The 22,538-nt window shown below is 46.4% G+C and overlaps 3 protein-coding genes and 1 long non-coding RNA gene across 5 annotated transcripts; all 4 read right to left on the bottom strand.

The window, feature by feature from the left end:
- Positions 1–238: 238 nt before the first annotated feature.
- LOC134040940 (zinc finger protein 431-like) lies at positions 239–3,459 on the bottom strand. 2 transcript variants are annotated; one of them, XM_062487124.1, is made up of 5 exons: positions 3,345–3,459; positions 2,729–2,866; positions 2,449–2,564; positions 1,844–1,987; positions 239–1,702 (listed from the first exon to the last, which is right to left on the bottom strand). In XM_062487124.1, exons 2-5 carry the CDS (start codon positions 2,832–2,834, stop codon positions 923–925), a joined length of 1,146 nt encoding a protein of 381 aa, XP_062343108.1. In that variant the 5' UTR covers positions 2,835–2,866; positions 3,345–3,459; the 3' UTR covers positions 239–922. The 2 variants fall into 2 exon arrangements, with proteins under 2 accessions (XP_062343108.1, XP_062343107.1); XM_062487123.1 differs by lacking the exon at positions 3,345–3,459 and having other exon boundaries at positions 2,729–3,317.
- A 239-nt stretch (positions 3,460–3,698) lies between these two features.
- LOC134006678 (NADH dehydrogenase [ubiquinone] flavoprotein 1, mitochondrial-like) lies at positions 3,699–8,542 on the bottom strand. Its single transcript, XM_062445628.1, has 11 exons — positions 8,446–8,542; positions 7,613–7,726; positions 7,429–7,511; positions 7,143–7,313; positions 6,677–6,860; positions 5,927–6,116; positions 5,454–5,666; positions 4,980–5,146; positions 4,726–4,807; positions 4,400–4,545; positions 3,699–4,017 (listed from the first exon to the last, which is right to left on the bottom strand). Exons 2-11 carry the CDS (start codon positions 7,715–7,717, stop codon positions 3,940–3,942), a joined length of 1,419 nt encoding a protein of 472 aa, XP_062301612.1. The 5' UTR covers positions 7,718–7,726; positions 8,446–8,542; the 3' UTR covers positions 3,699–3,939.
- A 1,395-nt stretch (positions 8,543–9,937) lies between these two features.
- On the bottom strand, positions 9,938–14,067 carry LOC134040917 (uncharacterized). The gene is made up of 2 exons (XR_009932926.1): positions 13,471–14,067; positions 9,938–13,418 (listed from the first exon to the last, which is right to left on the bottom strand). It is a non-coding gene; the product is annotated as an uncharacterized LOC134040917 (long non-coding RNA).
- Positions 14,068–14,169: 102 nt separating this feature from the next.
- On the bottom strand, positions 14,170–22,261 carry LOC134006883 (importin subunit alpha-7). Its single transcript, XM_062445989.1, has 14 exons — positions 22,125–22,261; positions 20,047–20,180; positions 19,701–19,793; positions 19,499–19,598; positions 19,272–19,366; positions 18,879–19,010; positions 18,351–18,439; positions 17,666–17,765; positions 17,366–17,529; positions 17,070–17,148; positions 16,557–16,682; positions 15,816–15,943; positions 15,356–15,540; positions 14,170–15,266 (listed from the first exon to the last, which is right to left on the bottom strand). Exons 1-14 carry the CDS (start codon positions 22,126–22,128, stop codon positions 15,079–15,081), a joined length of 1,617 nt encoding a protein of 538 aa, XP_062301973.1. The 5' UTR covers positions 22,129–22,261; the 3' UTR covers positions 14,170–15,078.
- Between the last annotated feature and the right edge of the window lie 277 nt (positions 22,262–22,538).

Genomic DNA, 22,538 nt, shown 5'->3' with positions numbered 1-22,538 from the left:
GTGGGAAAAAGAGTTTATCCCTTTTCTGGAAGTGACAAACATTACTCTATATTAAATCACCGGTCAACAACTAATCTTATTTAGGAAAATATTTGGTTACTGTGTACAACTACATACATTTTATTCTGGTTATTTTCCCATCCCGGACTGAAATAAAGAAAATATCCTTCCGTTGCAACCACATCCAAAACTGTAATTGGCAATTCCATAATCAATAAAGAGCCTACTGTATTTATATTTTTTTTATCATACATTTTTAATGCACGTTTTCAATGCTGAAATTTCACTTGCAGTATTGTCATTAGGTCTAACCTTATCATAATCAAAATTGAATATATAACTTTTAATAACAATTCCAAACATTGTTTCATCACACATTTAGTTTAATGCCATTATTGTTTAATTTTTAATGCCAACATTTGAGAAAAAAAGAGAAAAAAACAGCAATGGAATCCTGCAAAGATCCTCACAACATGATTTGAAACTTTATCTTAGAATGGGGGTTAAGAAAACATGATTTAAAGTGAAATCATATTCATAATATTTGACCAATTCCTAGGCATGATTAAAACAAATTATTATCATAAGTTACATTGAGAATAAACTAGTAAACTACACCTCTACATCCCTAAAAAGAATATAAAAACTTTTTCCAATGCTTCAATTTAGGAAATATGGAAAAAGAAGCCCCACTACATTAAGCTTTGAGGGAAAATTGAAATACATTATTATATACACACATCGGTATAGGCGGTTTTATTTACAGTCAATTGTTGTTTTCTAAAAAGCACTTTTAAAACAACTCTTCAGGAATAACCTTATTACTACAGTCGAGTGCTTTACTGTCTAGCATTTCAAACTCCAACTTCCTTTTGCTGAATATAAAAATCCCATGAACCGTTTTTCACTTCCCCCGACGTCTTCAGGACTTCCATGATCTTGGGAACACCGTCTCAATACCCTTATTATCTTTTCCCTTTGTATCCTCTTCTCCCTCTGTATGCGTTTTCTGGTGGGCTTTTAGATTACTCTCCCGGCCAAAGCTTTTACCACAGGTTGGGCAGTTGTGCCGGCCGGATCCATGAGCCCTGGCCATGTGGGCTTTAAGCTGCTCAGACCGGGCGTAGCTCTCCTCACACTCCACGCACGGGTAAGCCTTGCGAGGTGGCGGCGGCTTGGCGTGCTTCTCTTTCTTGTGAGCCCGAAACAGGGAGAGCGAGGAGAACGTGAGCTCGCAGCCGACTTCGGGACACGGGATCTTCAGCTCCTCCGCCTGCGGCTGCTTAGGTGGCCTACCCTTCCGTTTCCCTCCCTTCGTCAGAGATTCCTTCCCCCCCTCATCCAGCGCCGCACCCTCTTCCACCTCCCCGCTTTTTTCCTCGCCACTTACCTCACCCTCCGCGGCCGTGGCCTCCACGATCTTCTTGGGTGGGCGCCCCCGTCGCTTGGCCGGAGGTTTGGCGTTGCAGTGCTGGTCCCCTGCAAAGTCTTCCTGGTGCTGCACCAGCTCCTCCTCGGTCTTAAACCCCCGTCCGCACTTGCCGCAGCGGTGTGTCATGGTGTCATCGTCTGGGTCCTCCAGGGGCTGGGGGTGCTGGGATAGGCGGTGGGTCCGAAGGTGGGCGGGGCCGCGGAACACCATGTTACATTCCCTGCAGATGCTGTTCCGCTCCGTGCACAGGTTCCTCCGGTGAACTGTCAGCTGAGACGCACAAACAGAAGGGGAAGTCAGCTACGTCACGTTTGACGCTAGCCAATCCAGGGGAGGCAGACATGGGGGGGGGGGGGGGAAACAGTTCACGACAGACGCATTTGAACTCAGAGACCCCCCTCCCCCTCTTACCTCAGAGAAGGTCCGGAAGCTACCCTGGCAGTACGGGCACCGGAAGGGCTTGTCCTCCTGGCTGTGAGAGGCCTGGTGTTGGGTGAGCTCCTCGGAGGAAGGAAATGTCCGGTCGCACACGTAACACGTGAACAAAGTATCAGTCTGCACGCCGACACGAAACACAAGAGAGAAGAAGAAAAACAAAAGTGAGAGATCGTACACAACCATCGCTAGCTTTACATCTATGCATTTGTAAGTACAAATTACATTTATACATTTAGCGGACGCTTTTATCCAAAGCGACTTTCAAGAGAGAGCTTTACAAAAGTGCATAAGGTCAATGATCATAAACAACGAGATAGCCCAAAAAACATTGTGGGTAGGTAAAACATGAAGCATACATTATGAAAAGCAAATACGTGCCAATGGGAAGAAACATAAGAGAATGTTGTTAAACAAGTTACAATTAAGCAACATGAACCTCAAAAGTGCAAGAGTGTACCTATAGGAAAGCAAGCACCAATAATATAATTCAAAGCGAGTACAAGATGTTAAATCAGTTACAACTAACCAACAAGAGTACAAGTACATATATTATATAGTATTATATACATCTTCTATACCTGCTGGAGCTGCTGTTTGTATTCCTCTCGATGACTCTTCCTCATGTGTCTCTCTTTGGCCTTGGAGTTGCAGAAGGTGATGAAACACTGAAAGCACTGAAGGCTGTCATGTTGATCTGTAAAACAGAAGAGAAAAGGAGGTTCACGACACAAGTAAATGCTAGTAACAGCTGCTTACGTTTAAACATGGGAGAAACTGTTTTCCGTGTGCGTTTGGAATGCACACAAATGCGTTTAGTAGTATAAGTATAAGACAGTATGACAAGATTTAAATGCTCACAGGGTTGCAGAGAAGGGGTGATGACAGGGCCTGGTTTGATGGTCTCTGTGGAACTGACGTCTTCTCCAACAACAACCTGCTCTATCTTTAACATATCCAACTCCATGCTGACTGAGATTGAAACAGTCTCAATTTGAACTGAAAGAAGCAATAAATAAAAAAAACGATGTTTACTAAACCCTTCGCTCAGGGTGGCTCGCGCGGGCTTTGCTGCATACGATATCTCGCCACTGGAATGTTAGCCAAGAAATACAGGATTATTTGCACATGATCGCCACAATTTAATTTTATAATCGATAACCCCTTAAAAAACAACTAAGCAGTGGAAGGAACAACTTGCAGGCTAACTATGAAATTATAGCCAGATTAAACTTTACGCTGATAACAAAACAAGGTTGACAAAAAGAACGGAGGGGGAGGGGGGGGGGGAACGATGGACAACCTTAAATTGCAGAGCAAAAACAATTTAAAACACAAAGACCGCATTTACAATATCACGGCGTGTGCAGAATTTTGTATCAAGTCATTGAAGCCAGGTTGTTTAGTACGTGCACAATCCCTTAAACAAAGGTTGCTGAAACAGTGGTAAACAATTCAAAATGCAGCCGTTTCTTACCTCTGAGAGCGTCCAATAAAATGAAGTCGGAAGGAAAGACGAATTCACCCTAGTCACGTGACGGGGGTTGCAGGCAATATGAGCCATCCAGCCTCACACTAGACTCTAGTGTACAATCAGATTACCGTTCTGAGAGAGGGGCAGAGCCATTTGAGCACAGTAATGAGAATATTCTAGCATCTAAATTACATTTTTAGCATCTGCTAAAAATGACTAAATGTAATCTACAAAAATGTGGAAGAAGTTAAAATTCTAAGTCCGTTTATATGTTTAAAATCTATAATATTGAGTGGTATGCTATTTAGAAGTTCAGTTTGTGAGGACATAATATATAGAAACAAGTTGCAACGAGAACATTCTTAAACTTTTACCGTTTTTATTTAAGAGTAATACATATATACAACCGTAGAATCTAAATCTACATTAGGTTTAATAGAACTCCATTGGCGTATTTATTGGAAATACAGGCAAATACAGGAAGGCAATTATTCACAATTGTGTCGTGACAGTTTTGCTTTAAATAACAATTTGTGAATGAAAGGAAAGGGGTGAAATGGGAAAACAAGGCATGAAATATGAGGCAGCAGGGAGTGAATTAAGCCCTGGCTTGCTTCTTCTCTTGAAATTCTGCAATTCTGCTCTCCATTACAGGTCTGAAGTGTCTAATCAAACCCTGAGGGAAGGAAGGAGGAAAATGTTTAATGTTTATTTGTAAGCAGGAACAGAAGCAGGAACAGAAACCTGCTTCTCTGGACTGTGGTTGCCATCAGTCTGGCCAAAGTCCTATGTTGGGGTTATAAATATATCCAAATCCCCATGTCAGCATTTTTTGTAAATAATGTATATAAATAAACCATCAAACTAAGGAGCCCAGAGGAAACATATAGACAATGCCAGGTTATCCAATAATAGAACACCACCAACCGCCACAAGACGTCTGTGTAAGGCCTATGTGTAATTTATATCTCTATATCTATACATCTCTATCAATATAGATGTGTGTATTTGCCATGTAGGCATCTGCTGCGGTAATGCCTGTGGTGGTGGTGTGTTACCTGAACAGGCCATGCAGCACCGTCACCCAGGGCACAGATGGTGTGACCCTCGATCTGCTTGCTGATCTCCCAGATCATGTCGATCTCCGCTTCCTTAGCATCACCGCGCACAAAACGCCACATCATCGTGTTCATCCAGTCCACGCCTATGAACAGAGGTGGGCGGTAGATTCTTCACCTTACTTGTTGCTTTCATTACCTTAGTAATATGAGCTTTTCCCCATGTATATTTTATTTTATCTTCTGTTGTCATACACCTGTTTCGTTTAAAATACCCAACAGTATAGAACATTTGACTAAATAAATAAAGTGCTGCAGTTCCTCACCCTCCCTGCAGGGGGTGCACTGGCCACAGCTCTCGTGTTTGTAGAACTCAATCAGGCGGGCAATGGCTTTGATGACATCAGTCTGCAACGACAGAACGTTTCACCTCAACACTAGCCACCACACTGCGATCCCCAGTAAGCAGCTGAAACGCTGCACTAGGATACAATCAACATGTAATGTAGGGAGGGAGGACACAGAAATGAACAGCCAATCACAGCACACTTCCTCATTCCCTCTAGCAGGGGCTACTCACAGATTTGTCCATGACGATGATGGCAGCTGTGCCCAGGCCTGTCTGGGCCTGGATGAGGCCGTCAAAGTCCATAGGGACGGTTTCACAGACGGAGCGAGGGATCATGGGTGTGGAGGATCCACCAGGAATGATGGCCAAGAGGTTGTCCCAGCCTCCACGCACACCCCCTGAGAGAAACATCCATATTGGTGAGATGAACTGAAATTACAAGCCAATCACAATGGAGGAGGACCACAAAAAAAATACACTTCTGACACTGGTCGAGAAAGTTCACAATAAGATGTCGGTTGATGTGTATAAATGTTATAAGTGTAACGTGCCACAACTGCCAAGGGAATATTTACACCTCAATAAAGTTTTCTATTCATTGCTTAATGACAACACCCCCCCCACCAAAAAAAAAAAAAAAACATGAAAAATAAATCGTTGCGTATGTCTATGACAGAATCAAAACGTAAATGTGTCGCTATGCACCTGCATGTCTCTCGATGAGTTCCTTGAGGGGGATGGACATCTCCTCCTCCACTGTGACGGGGGTGTTGACGTGACCCGAGATGTTAAACAGCTTGGTGCCCGAGTTCCTCTCTCTGCCGAAGCCAGCGAACCACGTCCCGCCACGACGGCAGATGGTGGGCGCCACGGCTACGGTCTCCACGTTGGCGACAGTCGTCGGGCAACCAAACACACCTTAGAGACAGCATTAAATCCATTATTTAGAACCTCGGTATTCCTGAAACCAGTTGCCATATAGGTTTGTTTCCATATGCCATGTAGGGGTCAAATGAGAGTTGGGGCAGATTTGCGGTTTTCAAATAAGAGAGATACATAACTTACACCCCTGGCATAAAGTAAAGGTGGTACTACCCTAACACTGCATTTAAAACCAAATATACGTCAAACGTCTTGTATGGATGAGGGTTTGTACGTCCCCTCTCCTCAGGACTCACCGACGTCCGCGGGGAAGGGAGGCTTCAGACGGGGTTTCCCCTGCTTGCCCTCCAGGGACTCGATGAGGGCCGTCTCCTCCCCACAGATATAGGCTCCGGCCCCGCGCATCACAAACACGTCAAAGTCGTAGCCGGACCCGCAGGCGTTCCTCCCGATCAGGCCGTTGGCATAGGCCTCGTTGATGGCCACCTAGAGGAGAGAAGAAGAGTTGACGATACATTACATTTCCATTTAGTCATTTAGCAGACGCTCTTATCCAGAGCGACTTACAGTAAGTACAGGGACATTCCCCCGAGGCAAGTAGGGTGAAGTGCCTTGCCTAAGGACACAATGTCATTTTGCATGGCCATGAATCGAACCGGCAACCTTCTGATTAATAGCCCGACTCCCTAACCACTCACCCACCTGACTCCCATGATACGAACACGTTGCGAAAACAAGTTCCACGTGCATCCGAGATAATCGTATTATATTTAGACATTTACATTTAGGCATTTAGCAGACATTAATCCAAAGCGATTTACAAGAAAGAGCAAAAGGTGAATGAGGTCAATGATCATAAACAACGAGATAGCCCCAAAAACAATGTGGGTAGCCAAAACACGAAGCATACATTGTGAAAAGCAAACAAGAGCCAATGGGTAGACCCAGAAGAGCATGTAGTTAAACAAGTTACAAGTATTAGAGGCGTCATTTCACAGATCAGACACTAGGGGGCCTGAGGAGATCTTTTTGAACTCCCGTCTCACCTGCAGGTTGGAGGACTCGTTGTAGAACTCCCCTCTGATGTAGATGTAGGCAGCGCGGGCTCCCATGCACCTGCCCGCCACCAGGCAGCCCTCCACCAGCTTGTGGGGGTCGTGGCGCATGATCTCCCTGTCCTTACAGGTGCCTGGTTCCCCCTCGTCAGCGTTCACCACCAGGTACTTGGGCCTGAGGGATAACAATCAGGTCAATTCTGTCTGTTTGTGTAGCCCTTTTCACAAGCAATATCACACATGCACCTAGAACTGCATCTAAAGCAACCGAAAACCCTCAAGGAAGACAAGGAAAAACTCCCAGGAAAACTCAGTGAGGGGAAAAAATGTCAGAGGAGAGATTCAGTGAGGGATCCCCTCTTCCGGTGTTAACTGTGACATGAGGGCAGTAGGAGGGTAAGCTGTGGACTGGGTTAGGGTTCTCTTTTGGAGAAAGCATACATCAGGAGTCACTGACCGTCCATCGCTGGGTTTGTTCATGAAACTCCACTTCATGCCGGTGGGAAAGCCAGCTCCTCCTCTGCCACGCAGACCAGAGCTCTTGATCTCGTTGATGATCCAGTCTACTCCCTTCAACAGGATCTCCTTTGTCTTGTACCAGTCTCCCCTGCTCAATGCCCCCTTTAGCCTGAGACAGGACAGGGGTAGAGGTTGCTTGAAGTGGGATTTATTTATTGATTATTGTTTGATAAGTTTACAAAAATCACTAAATTTGTGACATGAAAAGCTTTTGGTGGCTCTACCTCCAGTCATGTCGCCCATAGAGGTTGGTAAAGATTCTGTCCTGATCACTCAGAGGTCCAAATGTGGTCTTTTTGGGCTTTTCCTAATAAACCCACAGAGATCATGTTGAGTGAAACTGTCAAGGTTATCAAAACCAGCAAAATCCAATTTAAAACAGTTGTTGGATATGTAATATATGTTTACCTGAGTAGCAGTGCTGTTGAATCGCGTGACGGCAGCTACCCCGGCTGGACTGACAGTGGCTGGGGTGCGCAGCGCACACACCAACGCCCGAGAGAGGGACAGCATCTTGATTGACTGTTTGCAGGAAATCAAAAACGTCAACAACAACAAAAAAATCGTTGTTATCTGTACAATATCCACTGATATATTTGTGGTTTAAGGCGCAAAGCCGCTTGTCAAGTCTTGTGGTGTTATGCCTATTCCAAGAAAAAACCCAGACAATCTTCAGTCAATCTAGAGCTAACAATGTATCGCTTCAACATGTTATCAAGTAATTCAATTCTGATCAAAAACAAGGGTATTTATGTTCAAAAACGTCGTAAAAACTCAAATGTGATATAATCTCTGCACTGCCAACTCCAAACAATATTCCAAGCTCATCAAAACACTACTACCCATACACCAGGCATTGCTTGAGGACGTTTAGCATAGGCTACACTTATTAAAAATGTTAGTTAGCTGAGACAATTAACATTATCTACCTGTTTTACCTCTTAGCACACAAGAAAGGTATGCGCCAAATACTTAGGAAAGACGTTTCACCAAATACTTGAGGACGATGCATGTGTACAGCTTTGACCTCCATAACGTTCATAAAACTAGCTAGCCTAGTAAGCTAGTTAAATAGCGATGGTTTACGATCAATTTATTTAGTAATTCCTAAGGCATTGAAGCTTACCCATGACAAAACTCTTGTTTTGTGAGACTGTATATTATAAAAACGGAATATAAAAGCAATAGACTATATTTAAATAAAATGCATAATTTTATTGGAAGGAAAACTGCATTCCTACCTCCGTCGGTTGTCCCGAGCTTATGAAATGTGGAACGGAAGTAGCTGCAACTTACCCGGAACTACTCGCCGGCACACTCACGTTCGGAGGCGCTGTTGTCATTTATTTAGTAAGACATTCTCTGGTAATAATTTTTTATAGGTCAACCCAGAGCCTTGTAGGGACATGGTATGGAAGCAAATCAGTGACATAATGCTTACTGGGGATTGCAGTGTGGTGACTAGTGTTGAGGTGAAACGTTCTGTCGTTGCAGACGGATATCATCAAAGCCATTGCCCACCTGATTGAGTTCTACAAACATGAGAGCTGTGGCCAGTGCACTTCATTATATATTTGAAATGAATAATGCGAAATTATAAAATTCAGATTACAACATCCGGGATACCAAGGATAGGTAAGGCAATCGTCATACATGCAGATCAGTCACAATCAGTGTTGCCAGGTCCGCGGTTTTCCCGCGGAATTGGGCTACTTTTGAAGTGTTGCCGCGGGTTGAATTGTTTGTCCGCTGGTTGGGGTAGACCTATTTTGCACGCAAATTACATTAATATCTATAAATAAAAATCGATATTTTAAATGAAATAATTTATTTATACCCAAATCCTACCAAACTGACTCCAGATCAGCACGTACACACATGGACATGGGACACGCCCACATACACACGCACTGTGGGTGTGCACACGTGTCTAATGCTCTCAGTCTCCTGAGAAAACCTCCTGAAAACTTTTTATGCTGGCATACTAAACATTTGGTGTTACTTTGTAGATATTACAATACATTTGGCAATGATAGCAATGCTGTTGGACTTTACAAGCAGTGTATATGGTTTGGCAGGTGCATATTTTGAGTTCTGATATTGGGCTGGTTTTTGGGCTGGTTTTATTGGCCATTGGGCTGGTTTTGATTGGCCATTGGGCTGGTTTTGTCACACAGACCTGGCAACCCTGGTCACAATAACAGTTTAAGGACCGAATTTGGTTTGCAGCTCCACCAGAGTTCCACTGGGGGTGATCGTCTATGGAGCTAAACGGCTAAATTTGTCTCTTTCGCCTGATTGTCGTTATATTAAACATGCATATATTAGACATTCTCTGATCACAGCCTGGGATCGAGATGTCCGTTCTGAGTACCTTGGTATCCCGGATGTTGCAATCAGATTTTCTTTTGGGTTCCAATATTTTGGCTATAATTTTTTGGGCTGAACTATTTTCGCCTCAATTTTTTGGGGGGGGCTTACATTTTTTCACCCCAAAAAATTCTGCGTCAAATATCTTGCCCCCTAAATCATTCGGCTCCAATTTTGTCGCCTCAACTATTTTCTCCCCCAAAAAAAAATTCAACAGCTGAACTGTGGACATAAACATTGTCAGGACTCAAGTAAAAAAAACAACGACCGCTCTTAATGCCTGAAGGAAGCCAACCCAGGCAAGTGTGAATTAAACATTTACCTACTGATTATAATGCAGATACAAAATGTCAGACAAACGTAAAGGGTTGCAACATAACTTTATTTTTTCGTACAGTATTTTCACTGAACAACTTTAGATTTTATTTACTTATATTTCGTATACATATCTAATATTGTTAATGCATTGTGTATGTTTGTTTCTGTGTGTGTCATGTTCAGTTGAACTGTATCAGTTTCTCGTCACTCATTCATACCGTCGGCAGTCAAGTCAAGTCACAGTTTAAGATGGGTATTTGTAAGCAAACAAACATAAGATATTGAAATAAATACATTTCAAAGAGAGAAATTATAGGACCAGAGCAGAGTATACATCAGGGCTGGTCAGTAAGGGTGTATGAAAATATTTTACAAACATGTAGCATTGTAAACAATTGAACATGGACTGCTACACTTGACAAGCCAAGCATAGAGCCATAACTTGAGATTTCCTAGAGACAGATCAGTCTCAAAGAGACATTTAAAGGATTGAGGACGGAAGACAAGTCAAATTTGAGCCGTGTTGCAATCAATACCTGGATTACAACTTTTGAATGATCAATTGTAAGTTTTCTTTCTGATCATATGTCCTGAAGAGGAAGTGCTTTAGGCCCTATATATTGCAACTGTAGCCGTCAGCTCAGGCAGGAAAACAGGCCATGTTATTTCCAAGTGACATCATGTGGTCAAAGGAGGCATTTCAGCACTTCTCAGAAGTCATTAGAACGAGTCAGGATTTAGGGGGGGAAAAAAACACGGTGCGTGTTAAATGTAAAACAACATACACAACGCTCCTCTTCAGTTCTTACATCTCTTGTTTAATGTAAATTACTTCGCATAATGATGAATCCCAGATTTCATCTGGGTAAAACGTCAAGTAGTTCCGTCTGGTAACTCCACTCCCAGAGAGAGGGGAACAAAGCCTGAAGATAAGCCTGAAGAGAGAGCACATCCCTGCGGATGTTGGGTTTGGAGCACATCCCTGCGGATGTTGGGTTTGGAGCACATCCCTGCGGATGTTGAGTTTGGAGCACATCCATGCGGATGTTGGGTTTGGAGCACATCCCTGCGGATGTTGGGTTTGGAGCACATCCCTGCGGATGTTGGGTTTGGAGCACATCCCTGCGGATGTTGGGTTTGAAGCACATCCCTGCGGATGTTGGGTTTGGAGCACATCCCTGCGGATGTTGGGTTTGAAGCACATCCCTACGGATGTTGGGTTTGGAGCACATCTACTGCAGGAGTTGTTGGTTGTTCTGATCGGATTTAGATTTGTGGTCCAATGCTGAATCGGACGATAAAAAAAAAAAACTGATCACAGCTTACCCTGCAAGAAAACGATGTGTGATTGGTTGTACTGAAAGATGGCTTTTAATAAGTTTTTGGCGGACCAAAAAAAAAAAAAAATGGGGTGGTCGCCTGAGTTTGATTTTTCAATCACAGTACCACCATCTGCAGTAAGGGTCTGAGCTCTAGATTCAGGCGTAGAAACAAGAGAGGTATCAAGAACTCTAGCGAGGAACACCACTTCTGTAGGTCATTTACAAACAGAGACGGTTTTACTCATATGTGCAAACATGGAAGTAAAGGTCTGGTCTGATATGTCAGCTGACCAGAAAGCCCAGTGATGTAGTTTGTATTGTCTCCTCTTTGGACACAAACCGCTCAAATCATTGTGTACATCTAGAAACAACCAGCCTTACCTATCACCAATCTATTTGGAGGTCTGGAAAGACCAGTATAATGCAGTAAAGGAAGTCCCATTTTTAGGTTTTTCTATTTTTTCTCCTTTAAGGTTCAAACCCACGTTGAGGTGGGCCAAGAAAAGAATGCCACTTCTTTTGAGAAACAATGGCAAGTCATGTAACTTTAAAGATAAGGAAAAAAGAGCAGCAATGTTTTGCACAAAATGTGTGCACATTCAAGTACAAAAAAAGGAAAAAGGAAAAATAGAATTCAATAAGTCATAGACAGACATTTCAACCTTCAGTCTTTGTTGGTCGGATTGGCACTTTAGTGAATAGGAGTGCATTTGTACTATTTTTCATAAATATAAATATAGTTTTTATTTTTTTGTAGTTTGATCCACTTGTTTCTTGCCTGAGGGAGACAAGAAGCCAAAAACTACTGATATAAATGATCCTCTACACATTAGCACAGTAGAGTAAGTTTTGTTGCTCAATTACCATGATTTCTAGAATTTCTATCACCTTTTATATCTAGAAGTGCACTTGTTCTGTGGATAACTATTTGCATTTCTAAAGCTTGCAGCCATACTCAATTTGAATATTTCCACTTTCAAAATGTGCATGTCAGTGAAACAAAGTTTTACTCCAACACAGTCATTGTAATATAGTAAACATCCAAGCGAAAATATTAAAACAAATTCAGATTTGTCTTAATATTTTAAGATTGCAGATTAAGTGCCAATAGCCATAACAACACCAACTGTTGCAACTAGTGATATCCGCTCTGTAAAACAAAAAACAAATCATCATAATATGACGCTTGGTTTCAAAGTGAAGTCCACTGCAGCTAAACGAGAACAAGTTGTTTGTCCACAGAAAAAGCGCATCCCCCTAGAGAGTCATGGGAACGAAATAACATCAATCGTAGCCTCACAAAGCGCCTGTCAGTCAAACGTCACACTACCAGACAGTTCTGAGCCCTGGGCTCCACCCTCCATAGACACAGGCTGGAGATCAGCTAGGCCCCTAGGGCCAGGATGGGCTAAGGCCAGGCCTGGCTGACCCCAGACCTGTGATTACAGGTGTATCTAGCCATCACCAGTCATGTTTCCAGGAGGAGGAAACGGCTTCCATAACCCCTGGTACAGGAAAAAGGCTTTCCGAAACGAATATATGAAATGAAGCAGAGAATCATATTTAACTGCAACTTTCCGGTACAAATCTAATAACAGGCTACCAAGCATTGGCTTATGAATGACTAACATTTATTACAATACCCACCCACCCCAAAGTATTTATTTTCAAAGTGCGAAAAAAAGAAAAGAAAGCTTAAGCCATGCCATGTACTTTATACCATGTAACAGTTTTTTATGAAGGAAAAAAAGAAAATCCTACTTGTCTTAAGGGTTTGGAAGCCTTTTTCTCCAGATACCTGGCCACTCATTAGTATGATGTGTGTATACAGTGTCTGCTGGTGTTGTATGCGAGTGTGCATGAAGTATGTGTGCAAATACGAACATCTCTTTTAACTAGAATTTCGGTCGCAGTTAAGCTCGTTGCTAAACCACTAGACGCATCCCTAGCCAAACTCCAGCCATCGTTAAATCCACAAGAGGGGGGTGGGGAGTTGGGGGGCGAGTGGTGTGGTGAACTTTCCAAGTCGGGCAGAGAAGAAGAAAAAAACATAGATGCAAAGTTCGAGACCAATCCGTCCTCACAAGACATAGAATGCCAACGGTTAGCTAGATATCAAAGCTACAGCTACATACCGCCACCGCCACAACGAACACAAGAACTTAAGAGAATGTGTTACGACTTTCAACTCCGTCCCTCCATTCCTCTAGTTTTTCTTTTTACCTTCACCCCCCGCACTCGCACCCGCACCCGCACCCGCCCTCCGACTCCATCTCTTTACGCCGTAACTGTACGAGTTTGGCCAGGGATAGTCTCTTGAAAAGGTGGTAGGGTAAGGAAACACCATGCAAACCCCTACCAAGCACACACAGGGAGGAGGGGCAGCTACAACATAGAGCAGGGGGGAGCTAACCGGCAGCTACCTATTTACACCGGGCTTTCGTAAACTCAAGAACCCCCAAGAAAGAAAATAAACTTTCGGGCTGAATCGTTCACTTCCAGATGCATCAAAATCACTACGGCGTGGTTGAGGGATTTTGTTTTAGGATCTCAGGTTAGGATTCAGCACTGTTCGAAAGAGAGAACCAAAACGAACACAAAATAACACCGCATTGCTCATCTTGAGATGCTTTTGTCTATAAAAAATATATTTGGTGTGCTGCAGTCAGTCCTGCCCCCCCATCACCCCAACCCCTGCCCCCCCTACCTGCGTCATGTAATAGTTAGATCACTTCATAGTTCAAATGTATCGTTATTAAGAACACAGCACACAACGGACATTATACAGTATCTCTAGCTATACCACCCCCTTAACCTAGGTATTATCACGTTAATCTCTCAATATAGTTTCAACCCCCCCCCCCCCACACACACACACACATGCCCCTCACCCCCCTTTCCAATCTGTCACCTCTCCCTGAAGTACCTTCTCTGAACCAGCATGCTCCACCCCCCCCACCCCCTCCCTATCATAAAAAAAAGAAAAGATCTGCCATGAGCAATGAACCGAAAGAGGAAGTTGTTTAAATGGAAATTATCTCCAGTTTCCAGGAAGGAGAGAGGAGAGAGCCTGAAGTGTGTTGGAGTCTCTGTGTCTATGTGGAGACCACACAGCAGCGAATACCCTGTATGTCCAACACAACCCAAAACAACTGCTAGCCGTGTTCAGAGGGGAGCCATGTTCCTCTATTATGAGCGGGTGAGAGACACCGTGGAGTCCTATTGCAACTGAACGTCAAACTGGGTGAATGTGAAATAAAACTTGAATGAACTAGCGGATACATTGGAGAAGGTTAACACGTCAAGCAAGCTCGACTCCTGAGTCCAACGTAAGAGTTTGGGTGTCACCTCACTGTCATATAATCATCATGTCTGCATGTGATTCCCGAAAGCGGGATTTTTCACAAACAGAGAGATACTCTATGGTGTGGGAAGGGAGGGGAAAAAAAACACAGGAAAAACTGCCACCTCTAAGCAAAAAAAAACCTAAAACACGAAGGGGTTCTAAATGACGGACTGTGAACAGGTTGAGACACAACTACAGTCTGAGGGGAGGGAGTTTGTGGAGACAACTTTTAATTAGGTTCACTGGGCTTGACGTCATTGTCCTCTTAACTAGGCCAGGGTGCCTACGAGAGAAGCTGACTCTGATTGGTCTGTTCAGCCAGGAAGAAGGCAGACTATTGGTAGAGTTGGGAGGGTTTAACAGGAACAGGACCCTCCTTTTCTTCCAGAGCCAATGGGCTTTAAGGAGGGGGGAGGGAGGGAAGGGCTAGTGGTAAAACAGGAAAGCCAAAGTGATATACCCTCATTTGAGAAGTGTAGGAGGGCAGATATGAGCTGGGTGGTGGAGAGGGGGGTGAGTTATAGCTGGAAGCCCTCCATGGGGGCTTCCTGCTGGGGGAAGAGAAACTGCTGGTTGGCCTGGTCCACCTGGGGGGCCAAGTTGGCTTCCTCCTCCTCTACCCCAAAGTAGTGCTCGATCAGGTCGAAGGCCTTCTGGTAGATGTCCTGGTTGTCGTGGCTTTGGAGGAACTCGATCTTGTCCAGGCCTAGGTAAGAGCAGGGGTCAGGGTCAATGGAGGTCAATCACAGAATCACGCTGTGTGTGTGTGTGTATGTGCCTGTGTGTGTGTCTCACCGTAGGCCTCCTCTATGAGGCTGCAGTAGGGGTTGACCCCCTGACCCTGGCCCCCCTGCCGGGCCTCCTGCTCCCCCAGCCTCAGGATGTTCTCCAGCCCGCTCAGAGCCACCTGGACGATCCTGGAGTCCATGACCGTGAGCAGGTCACACAGAGGCTTAATGCAGCCCAGGTTCACCAGGTACCTGACTCACACACACACACGCGCGCATTAGATCTGGGAGCAGAGAGAATGTGTTTGGTGTGGTCCAGACACGAGTTATGCTGGGCTGAGGGGTGTCATGTGACATTCCGATCGTAATTCAAACTGTGGCCAAAAAGGGCATTCTCTCTGTGTGTGTGTGTTTAGCCTCAGCCAGATGTTCACCCTGCCTGACCAGAGGGGAACTAGAGGTTTCATGGTGTGGAGCATGTCAGACCCCCTGTGCGGGGCAGAGGAGGAGGAGGTGTCGTCCTGTACCTGATCTGCTCCGGGGTCCCCCCAGACGTGGCGTTGGTGATGGCCCAGGCCGCCTCCTTCCTGGTCCTAAACTCCGCCTTCTGCAGGATGTCGATCAGCACCGGGAAGATGTTGCCGTCGATCACTGTCTGCAAGGGAGGGTACAGGGTTAGGGGCGTGTGGTGTGTGAATGTGAGGTGTCTGGTTTGTGTGTGTGTGTGGTATGGTGTTAGGTGTGTGGTACCTGGATCTGGGCCCTGTGTGTGTGGTATTTACATTTACATTTAGTCATTTAGCAGACGCTCTTATCCAGAGCGACTTACAGTAGGTACAGGGACATTCCCCCGAGGCAAGTAGGGTGAAGTGCCTTGCCCAAGGACACAACGTCAGTTGGCATGACCGGGAATCGAACTGGCAACCTTCGGATTACCTCACTGCTCAGCCACCTGACTCCCTGGTATGGTGTTAGGTGTGTGGTACCTGGATCTGGGCCCTGTGTGTGTGGTATGGTGTTAGGTGTGTGGTACCTGGATCTGGGCCCTGTGTGTGTGGTATGGTGTTAGGTGTGTGGTACCTGGATCTGGGCCCTGTGTGTGTGGTATGGTGTTAGGTGTGTGGTACCTGGATCTGGGCCCTGTGTGTGTGGTATGGTGTTAGGTGTGTGGTACCTGGATCTGGGCCCTGTGTGTGTGGTATGGTGTTAGGTGTGTGGTACCTGGATCTGGGCCCTGTGTGTGTGGTATGGTGTTAGGTGTGTGGTACCTGGATCTGGGCCCTGTTCCCAGCGGTGATGTTGGAGATGGTCCAGCAGGCCTCTTTGCGGATAGACTCTTTAGCAGAGCTGAGGAGGTGCAACACACAGGGCAGCGCCGAGCAGTTCAGCACCACCTGGTACACAGGACACAGTTACACACCGTGTGTGTGTGTCTTTGCTCGCGTGTGTTTGTACGGGCGTGTGTGTGTGCTCGCATGTGTGTGTGAGTGTGAGCGAGCAGTAGCTTTCAGATGCACATCACCCAAACAAAAGAATCTTATCTTACATACTGGGATAAGAGTATGTAAGAATGCTCTGCCACTGTAGCTCAGTGGCAGAGCATTCAAATGCAAATCATAAGGTTGCAGGTTGAAATCCCCCCCTCCCCCTTCCCATGAAGGAATGAAAGTGTCTGGATGAATGAGTGCTAAATGAACAGATTCTTATCGTTTCCAGTACAGACTTCTGCCATCCCTCCCAGCAGGTGACACAGTGAAGCCTGTGTGTGACAGACAGCTCACCTGTGTCTGGATATCGTCCCCAGTGACGATGTTCCCCACAGCTCTCAGGGCGGGCGAGGCCACCTTGTAGTCAGTGTGCCTGGAGGAGAGAGGGAGAGAGGGAGAGACCGAGAGAGAGACAGCCAGAGATAGAGAGGCACAGACAGAAAGGCAGAGCAAGCGAGAGAGAAAGAGAGAATATCTAGAATATCTGTCAAAACGAAAAACTGAGTCAAACACCTCCCAAAGACACCACACACACACACACACACACACACACACACACACACACACACACACACACACACACTCCTCACATGAGCAGCTCGACGAGGCGGCGGCAGACCCCAGAGTCGATGACTGCCTGGATCTTGTCGTTGGGGCCGTCTGAGAGGTAGGACAGCGCCCAGCAGGCGTCCGCCAGCAGGTCTGGGTCACTGCTGAACAGAAGCCTGGACAGCACCGGCAGGCAGGGCGACACCTGACACACACACACACACACACACACAGGAACAGATACACACGCATTGGGCTTGTGGATGTGGTGCTGGAGGGGGTCTCCTCCAAAGCCAGGGTGATTCTGTGTGTGTGTGTGTGTGTGTGTGTGTTGGGTGTACCTTCTCGAAGACAGGCGGGGGGCTCTTGCCCCTGCAGAGGTTGGACAGAGCCCACACAGCGTTCCTGGTCATGGTCAGCCTGGTGGACTTGGTCAGGAGCCTGTGGGGAGGAACACAGCAGGGTTAGCTGTGCTCCAGGGGAGGGGACCGGACACGGCTCAGAGGCTGCAGACCCAGGGTACCTGCAGACCCAGGGTACCCGCAGACCCAGGGTACCTGCAGACCCAGGGTACCCGCAGGGACCTGCAGACCCAGGGTCCCTGCAGAACCAGGGTCCCTGCAGAACCAGGGTACCCGCAGGGACCTGCAGACCCAGGGTCCCTGCAGAACCAGGGTCCCTGCAGAACCAGGGTACCTGCAGACCCAGGGTACCTGCAGACCCAGGGTCCCCGCAGGTACCTGCAGACCCAGGGTCCCTGCAGACCCAGGGTCCCCGCAGGTACCTGCAGACCCAGGGTCCCTGCAGACCCAGGGTCCCTGCAGACCCAGGGTCCCTGCAGAACCAGGGTACCTGCAGACCCAGGGTACCTGCAGACCCAGGGTACCTGCAGAACCAGGGTACCTGCAGACCCAGGGTACCTGCAGAACCAGGGTACCTGCAGAACCAGGGTACCTGCAGACCCAGGGTCCCTGCAGAACCAGGGTCCCTGCAGAACCAGGGTCCCTGCAGAACCAGGGTACCTACGTCAGCAGTGGTGGGAGGATGTTGCAGTCGAGAACGTAGTCTCTGCACACGGCGCTGTCACCCGCAATGTTCCCCAGCGCCCACACAGCCTGGGAGAGAGATAGCAGAGGGAGAGAGAGGACAGAGAGACACAGAGAGAGAGACACAGAGAGAGGAGAGGGAGAGACAGAAAGGACAGAGAGACAAAGAGAGAGGAGAGAGAGACACAGAGAGAGGAGAGAGACACACAGAGAGAGGAGAGAGAGAGAGAGAGGACAAAGAGAGAGGAGAGAGAGACACAGAGAGAGACACAGAGAGAGGAGAGGGAGAGACAGAGAGAGGAGAGGGAGAGACAGGGAGAGGAGAGAGAGACAGAGAGAGAGGAGAGGGAGAGAGAGAGAGGAAGAGACAAAGAGGAAACAGAGCGCAAGAAACCAAAAACAAAGCGAGAAACAAAATGACAGGATTAGGAAGTGACATCGAAAGGCCTCGACAGAAGCTCGTCATCCCGGGGCATGGGGAGATGGGCGTCTCAGCTTAGAGGCCCACCTGCTCTTGGACGTCCTCCAAGTCAGAGTTGAGGAGGTCTATGAAGATGGGAACGGCCCCGGCCTCGATCACCACCTTCGTCTGCATGGATGTACCCGACGCTATGTTGGTGAGGGCCCAAGCTGCCTCGAACTGGAGGGAGGAGGGAGGAGGAGAGAGGAGAGGTGGAGAGTAGGGGGAGAGAGAGGAGGAGAGTAGGGGGAGGGAGGAGGAGAGTAGGGGGAGGGAGGAGGAGAGTAGGGGGAGAGAGGAGGAGAGTAGGGGGGGGGAGGGAGGGAGGGAGAGGGGGGGAGAGTAGGGGGAGGGAGAGAGAGATGGAGAGGATGAAAACGTAACACCAGTGCTTCAGAGCACCTCTCTGGTCACCTGACCAAACCCCCCCGGGCTGCTCACCTGTAAGGTGCAGTTCAGGCTCGTCTTGAGGAACTCGACAAATCTCTCCACCACTCCGGGCGTGTTTATGACTTCGTCGATGGGGGGGTTGGGCTCTGGTTGGAAACACACACACACACACAATGGGCATCCTCACAACAAAACTATACTGAATTGTGACAATGTCCCCCCCCCCACTGCAGCCTTGGTAAATATATCTTATGTTCACTTGCGTTGGAGGTAATCACCTTTGGACAGTAGTTTCCTGAATTTCTGTGTTGTGGCTAGCTGCATCTCTGGGTCCTCTGAGAACAGCATCTCCACCATGTCTCTTGTGATCACTCCTTCCTGGAAAGACGCGGGCATCAACAACAGTACAGCTTTCTGCCCCATACCCACCTCTCTTAGGCTGGTTAAAGTACAGGAGCTGACAGTGTGTGTGTGTCTCACCGTGGTTGGGGAGGTGAGGTATGAGTGGACCAGCTGACTCTCAGATGTGGCTGCTTCCTCGTCGAGGACGTCCACATTTCTCCTCTTGAAGAGCTGAGAGAGAGAGAGAGACAGAGAGAGTGTTAGGGAAATAGACATCTTTGGGCCATGCTATCTCACCTCTGGGTCACAGCTTTGGGTTGTTTACCTGGCTGTTTGTGGCAGGGGTGTTTGTGTGAATGTTTACCAGGGTGTTTGTGGATACCTTAACTTGGTTGTGTGTGTTTGTTTACCTGGTTGTGTGTGTGTTTGTTTACCTGGTTGTATGTTTGTTTACCTATGTGTGTGTGTGTGTGTGTTTGTTTACCTGCTGCTCTCGTTTCTGTTTCCTGAGCTGGACTCCCTCCTCCTCCCTCCTGCGCCTCATCTCCTCCAGGTTCAGAGCTTTGTTCTTGTAGCGGTTCATCCTGTAGTTATCCTTTGCAGGACTGGTGGACGGCTCTGACATGGGAAACGACGTAGACAGGGTTAGGAAACGTTTCAGGAAGAGGCAACTGTTGCAAACAACAATAACGGAATATGCCATCAAATATGTGGCATGCTTGTGTGTGTGTGTGTGTGAGGTGCTCCTTAGCTCTCAGACACTAATTATAGGACGCGATGACGAAACCGTCTCATAACAAGCTGGGAGTAATGGAGCAGGACTGTGTAGTTAAAAATACAACCTAGCACTATGCAGCCTTCTCATGACCACCCACTGCCAGTGAGTGCACAAAGGACGCAAACAAACACACATGTTCCGCACCGAAGTTAGGACAGGCGCACACACACACACACACACACAAACACACACGGGACAGGAAACTATTCATTTGGAGTCAGCTGGAAGGCGACACAGGCACATTTATTCAGCAGAGTTAATCGCAGAGTTAGCGTGATCGGGCACCCACACACACAAAGTGCCCATCCTCAGCATTTGTGCAGTCATGCCACCCCCAGGGCAGGGCACAGCATTCCCTGAATCACCCAGGGCCAGGTCAGACGGAGGGAGCGAGGGAGGGGGGGGAATAACGAGTGTCCAGATAGTAAAGCCACAGGCACATGAAACAAACAAACTTCTGGTTGCTTCTGGATGTTTTGTTTTTAACTTTCAGTGACCTCTTCTACAAAGTTCTCAACTGTGAGAGCTCCTGTTTTAGCCGAAACAGCCCCACACTGCAGAGAAGAGAGGGACTTAACCAAACAGACGGTCTAGAAGGCCAACATTGATGCCTTTATAAGCTGTTGCAACTACTTCTGGTGTACACAACACAAGCCTCTCGTTTCATTGTCATGATTATGGAGAGGGATGGACGGGGCGAGATAACAAGGCTGTGACCTCAAGGATATGAGATATTCTTAACACAGGACATCAAAATAAAGGAAGAAAAATGATTCACAGGGACTGATGACCGGAAGAGCAACAATAGACCACAGATGAAACTGTCACTGACTCAGGGATCGAGCTGGCTGGTGTGAGAGACAGTCCACTGTATGGCATGCCACTGTTTCACCTCTCTTGGCCACACCCTCCTCTCTCTCTCTCGGCTGTACTCTGAAGACTATATTTAAAATATATAAATACTTGGGTGAGGGGGCACCGAGTTCGAAATCAATTAGAAAACGGAAATAGAACCCGTTTGAATCCACTTCTTGATCATCTTCTGGTCATCTGCCTTGTGTGAACCAGCAGCATGCCACCACACCCGTGGAAATCAAAGCTGCGACCATACGAGCGTAACCTTAGCAGCTGACTGTCAACAACATACCTCGAACGTTGATGTCTGTCAAGCAAACCAGATAATATCTTCTGTCAAAACTGGTCCAACTAAAGTCTACGTTTAGTCTACGTTGAACAATGTTGATTCTATGTCCTTTTTCCCAAGTGTTCCATACTACGTAGCTACCATGTTGGTAACTAGTTAACTTAAGCTAACAGTAATATTAACTCTAGCTAACAAGCATAATCACATGTTGACGGACTAATTTACCAAGGTGGAGCTAGCGAGACAGCAAATGCTAGCTACAGTAGCATAATCACATGTTGACGGACTAATTTACCAAGGTGGAGCTAGCGAGACAGCAAATGCTAGCTACAGTAGGTTCATGACAATATTACGTTTTTTATCCGCACGTTCAAACCAAACAGAACATTTATCCATAGCTCTAACGATATTTTATCGAAAAGACTAGGTATTTATGTTACAGTTAGTGAAAGAGAAGACAGGCTTGGACAAACAATGCATGACACCAATGTAGTGTGTCCCTAGCTAAACTAGCGCACGCTAGCTAGTTAGCCTAGCTCAGACGAGCACTGGAAACACTTGAAACAGACGTAACTCGCTTGTCCCGTGTGTACATGAGATGTATTAATGGATCACAGTGAAATATAAGGCTATTACTCACCCATTTTAGACAGGACTGAGTGACAGATTCGGCAAAACCTGTTGAGAAATAAATAAATAGTAATCCTGTAACTCGCTTAGCTTTCCAAAATTTGATCCACACAAACAATATGTCGGAGGAAAATCAAGGTTGCCAAGTCTCCTTTGTAGTATCCCCCTATCAGGGCTGTTAACCTGGCAACCCTCCTATTTCGCTGTATGCTGTTAACGGCTTCGCATTTGTATGCACCGTTTACCCTACCTGATTTTGAAAAGCGAACAACGTATGTCTGCATGATATGGTTAACCATAAATATTGTAGTTAAATACAATATTGCTGACAAATAATTACAAAGCACCTTATCCCTTAGGCACTAGGGGGCATTCAAGCAACTTTTTTTGCACTGTAAATCGTATGGTAATTATTAGTGAATAA

The sequence above is a fragment of the Osmerus eperlanus genome, chromosome 20 (genome assembly GCF_963692335.1).
Source record: "Osmerus eperlanus chromosome 20, fOsmEpe2.1, whole genome shotgun sequence".
Taxonomy (NCBI): domain Eukaryota; kingdom Metazoa; phylum Chordata; class Actinopteri; order Osmeriformes; family Osmeridae; genus Osmerus; species Osmerus eperlanus.
This window is presented reverse-complemented; position numbering and strand designations above follow the sequence as displayed.

What these genes read in the sequence shown, in the direction of transcription:
- LOC134006883 (XM_062445989.1), bottom strand. An exon ending in CAGGAAACTACTGTCCAAAG is followed by an intron (nt 19,367 to 19,498) that starts GTGATTACCTCC and finishes GTTTCCAACCAG; the next exon opens with AGCCCAACCCCCCCATCGAC. An exon ending in ATCCTCCCACCACTGCTGAC is followed by an intron (nt 17,766 to 18,350) that starts GTAGGTACCCTG and finishes TCCTCCCCACAG; the next exon opens with GCTCCTGACCAAGTCCACCA.
- LOC134040940 (XM_062487124.1), bottom strand. Translation starts at nt 2,834, where the DNA reads ATGGAGTTGGATATGTTAAAGATAGAGCAGGTTGTTGTTGGAGAAGAC. An exon ending in ACAAACAGCAGCTCCAGCAG is followed by an intron (nt 1,988 to 2,448) that starts GTATAGAAGATG and finishes GTCGGCGTGCAG; the next exon opens with ACTGATACTTTGTTCACGTG. An exon ending in GCTTCCGGACCTTCTCTGAG is followed by an intron (nt 1,703 to 1,843) that starts GTAAGAGGGGGA and finishes TGTGCGTCTCAG; the next exon opens with CTGACAGTTCACCGGAGGAA.
- LOC134006678 (XM_062445628.1), bottom strand. Translation starts at nt 7,717, where the DNA reads ATGCTGTCCCTCTCTCGGGCGTTGGTGTGTGCGCTGCGCACCCCAGCC. An exon ending in TATGGGCGACATGACTGGAG is followed by an intron (nt 7,314 to 7,428) that starts GTAGAGCCACCA and finishes GTCCTGTCTCAG; the next exon opens with GCTAAAGGGGGCATTGAGCA. An exon ending in AACAAACCCAGCGATGGACG is followed by an intron (nt 6,861 to 7,142) that starts GTCAGTGACTCC and finishes GTTATCCCTCAG; the next exon opens with GCCCAAGTACCTGGTGGTGA.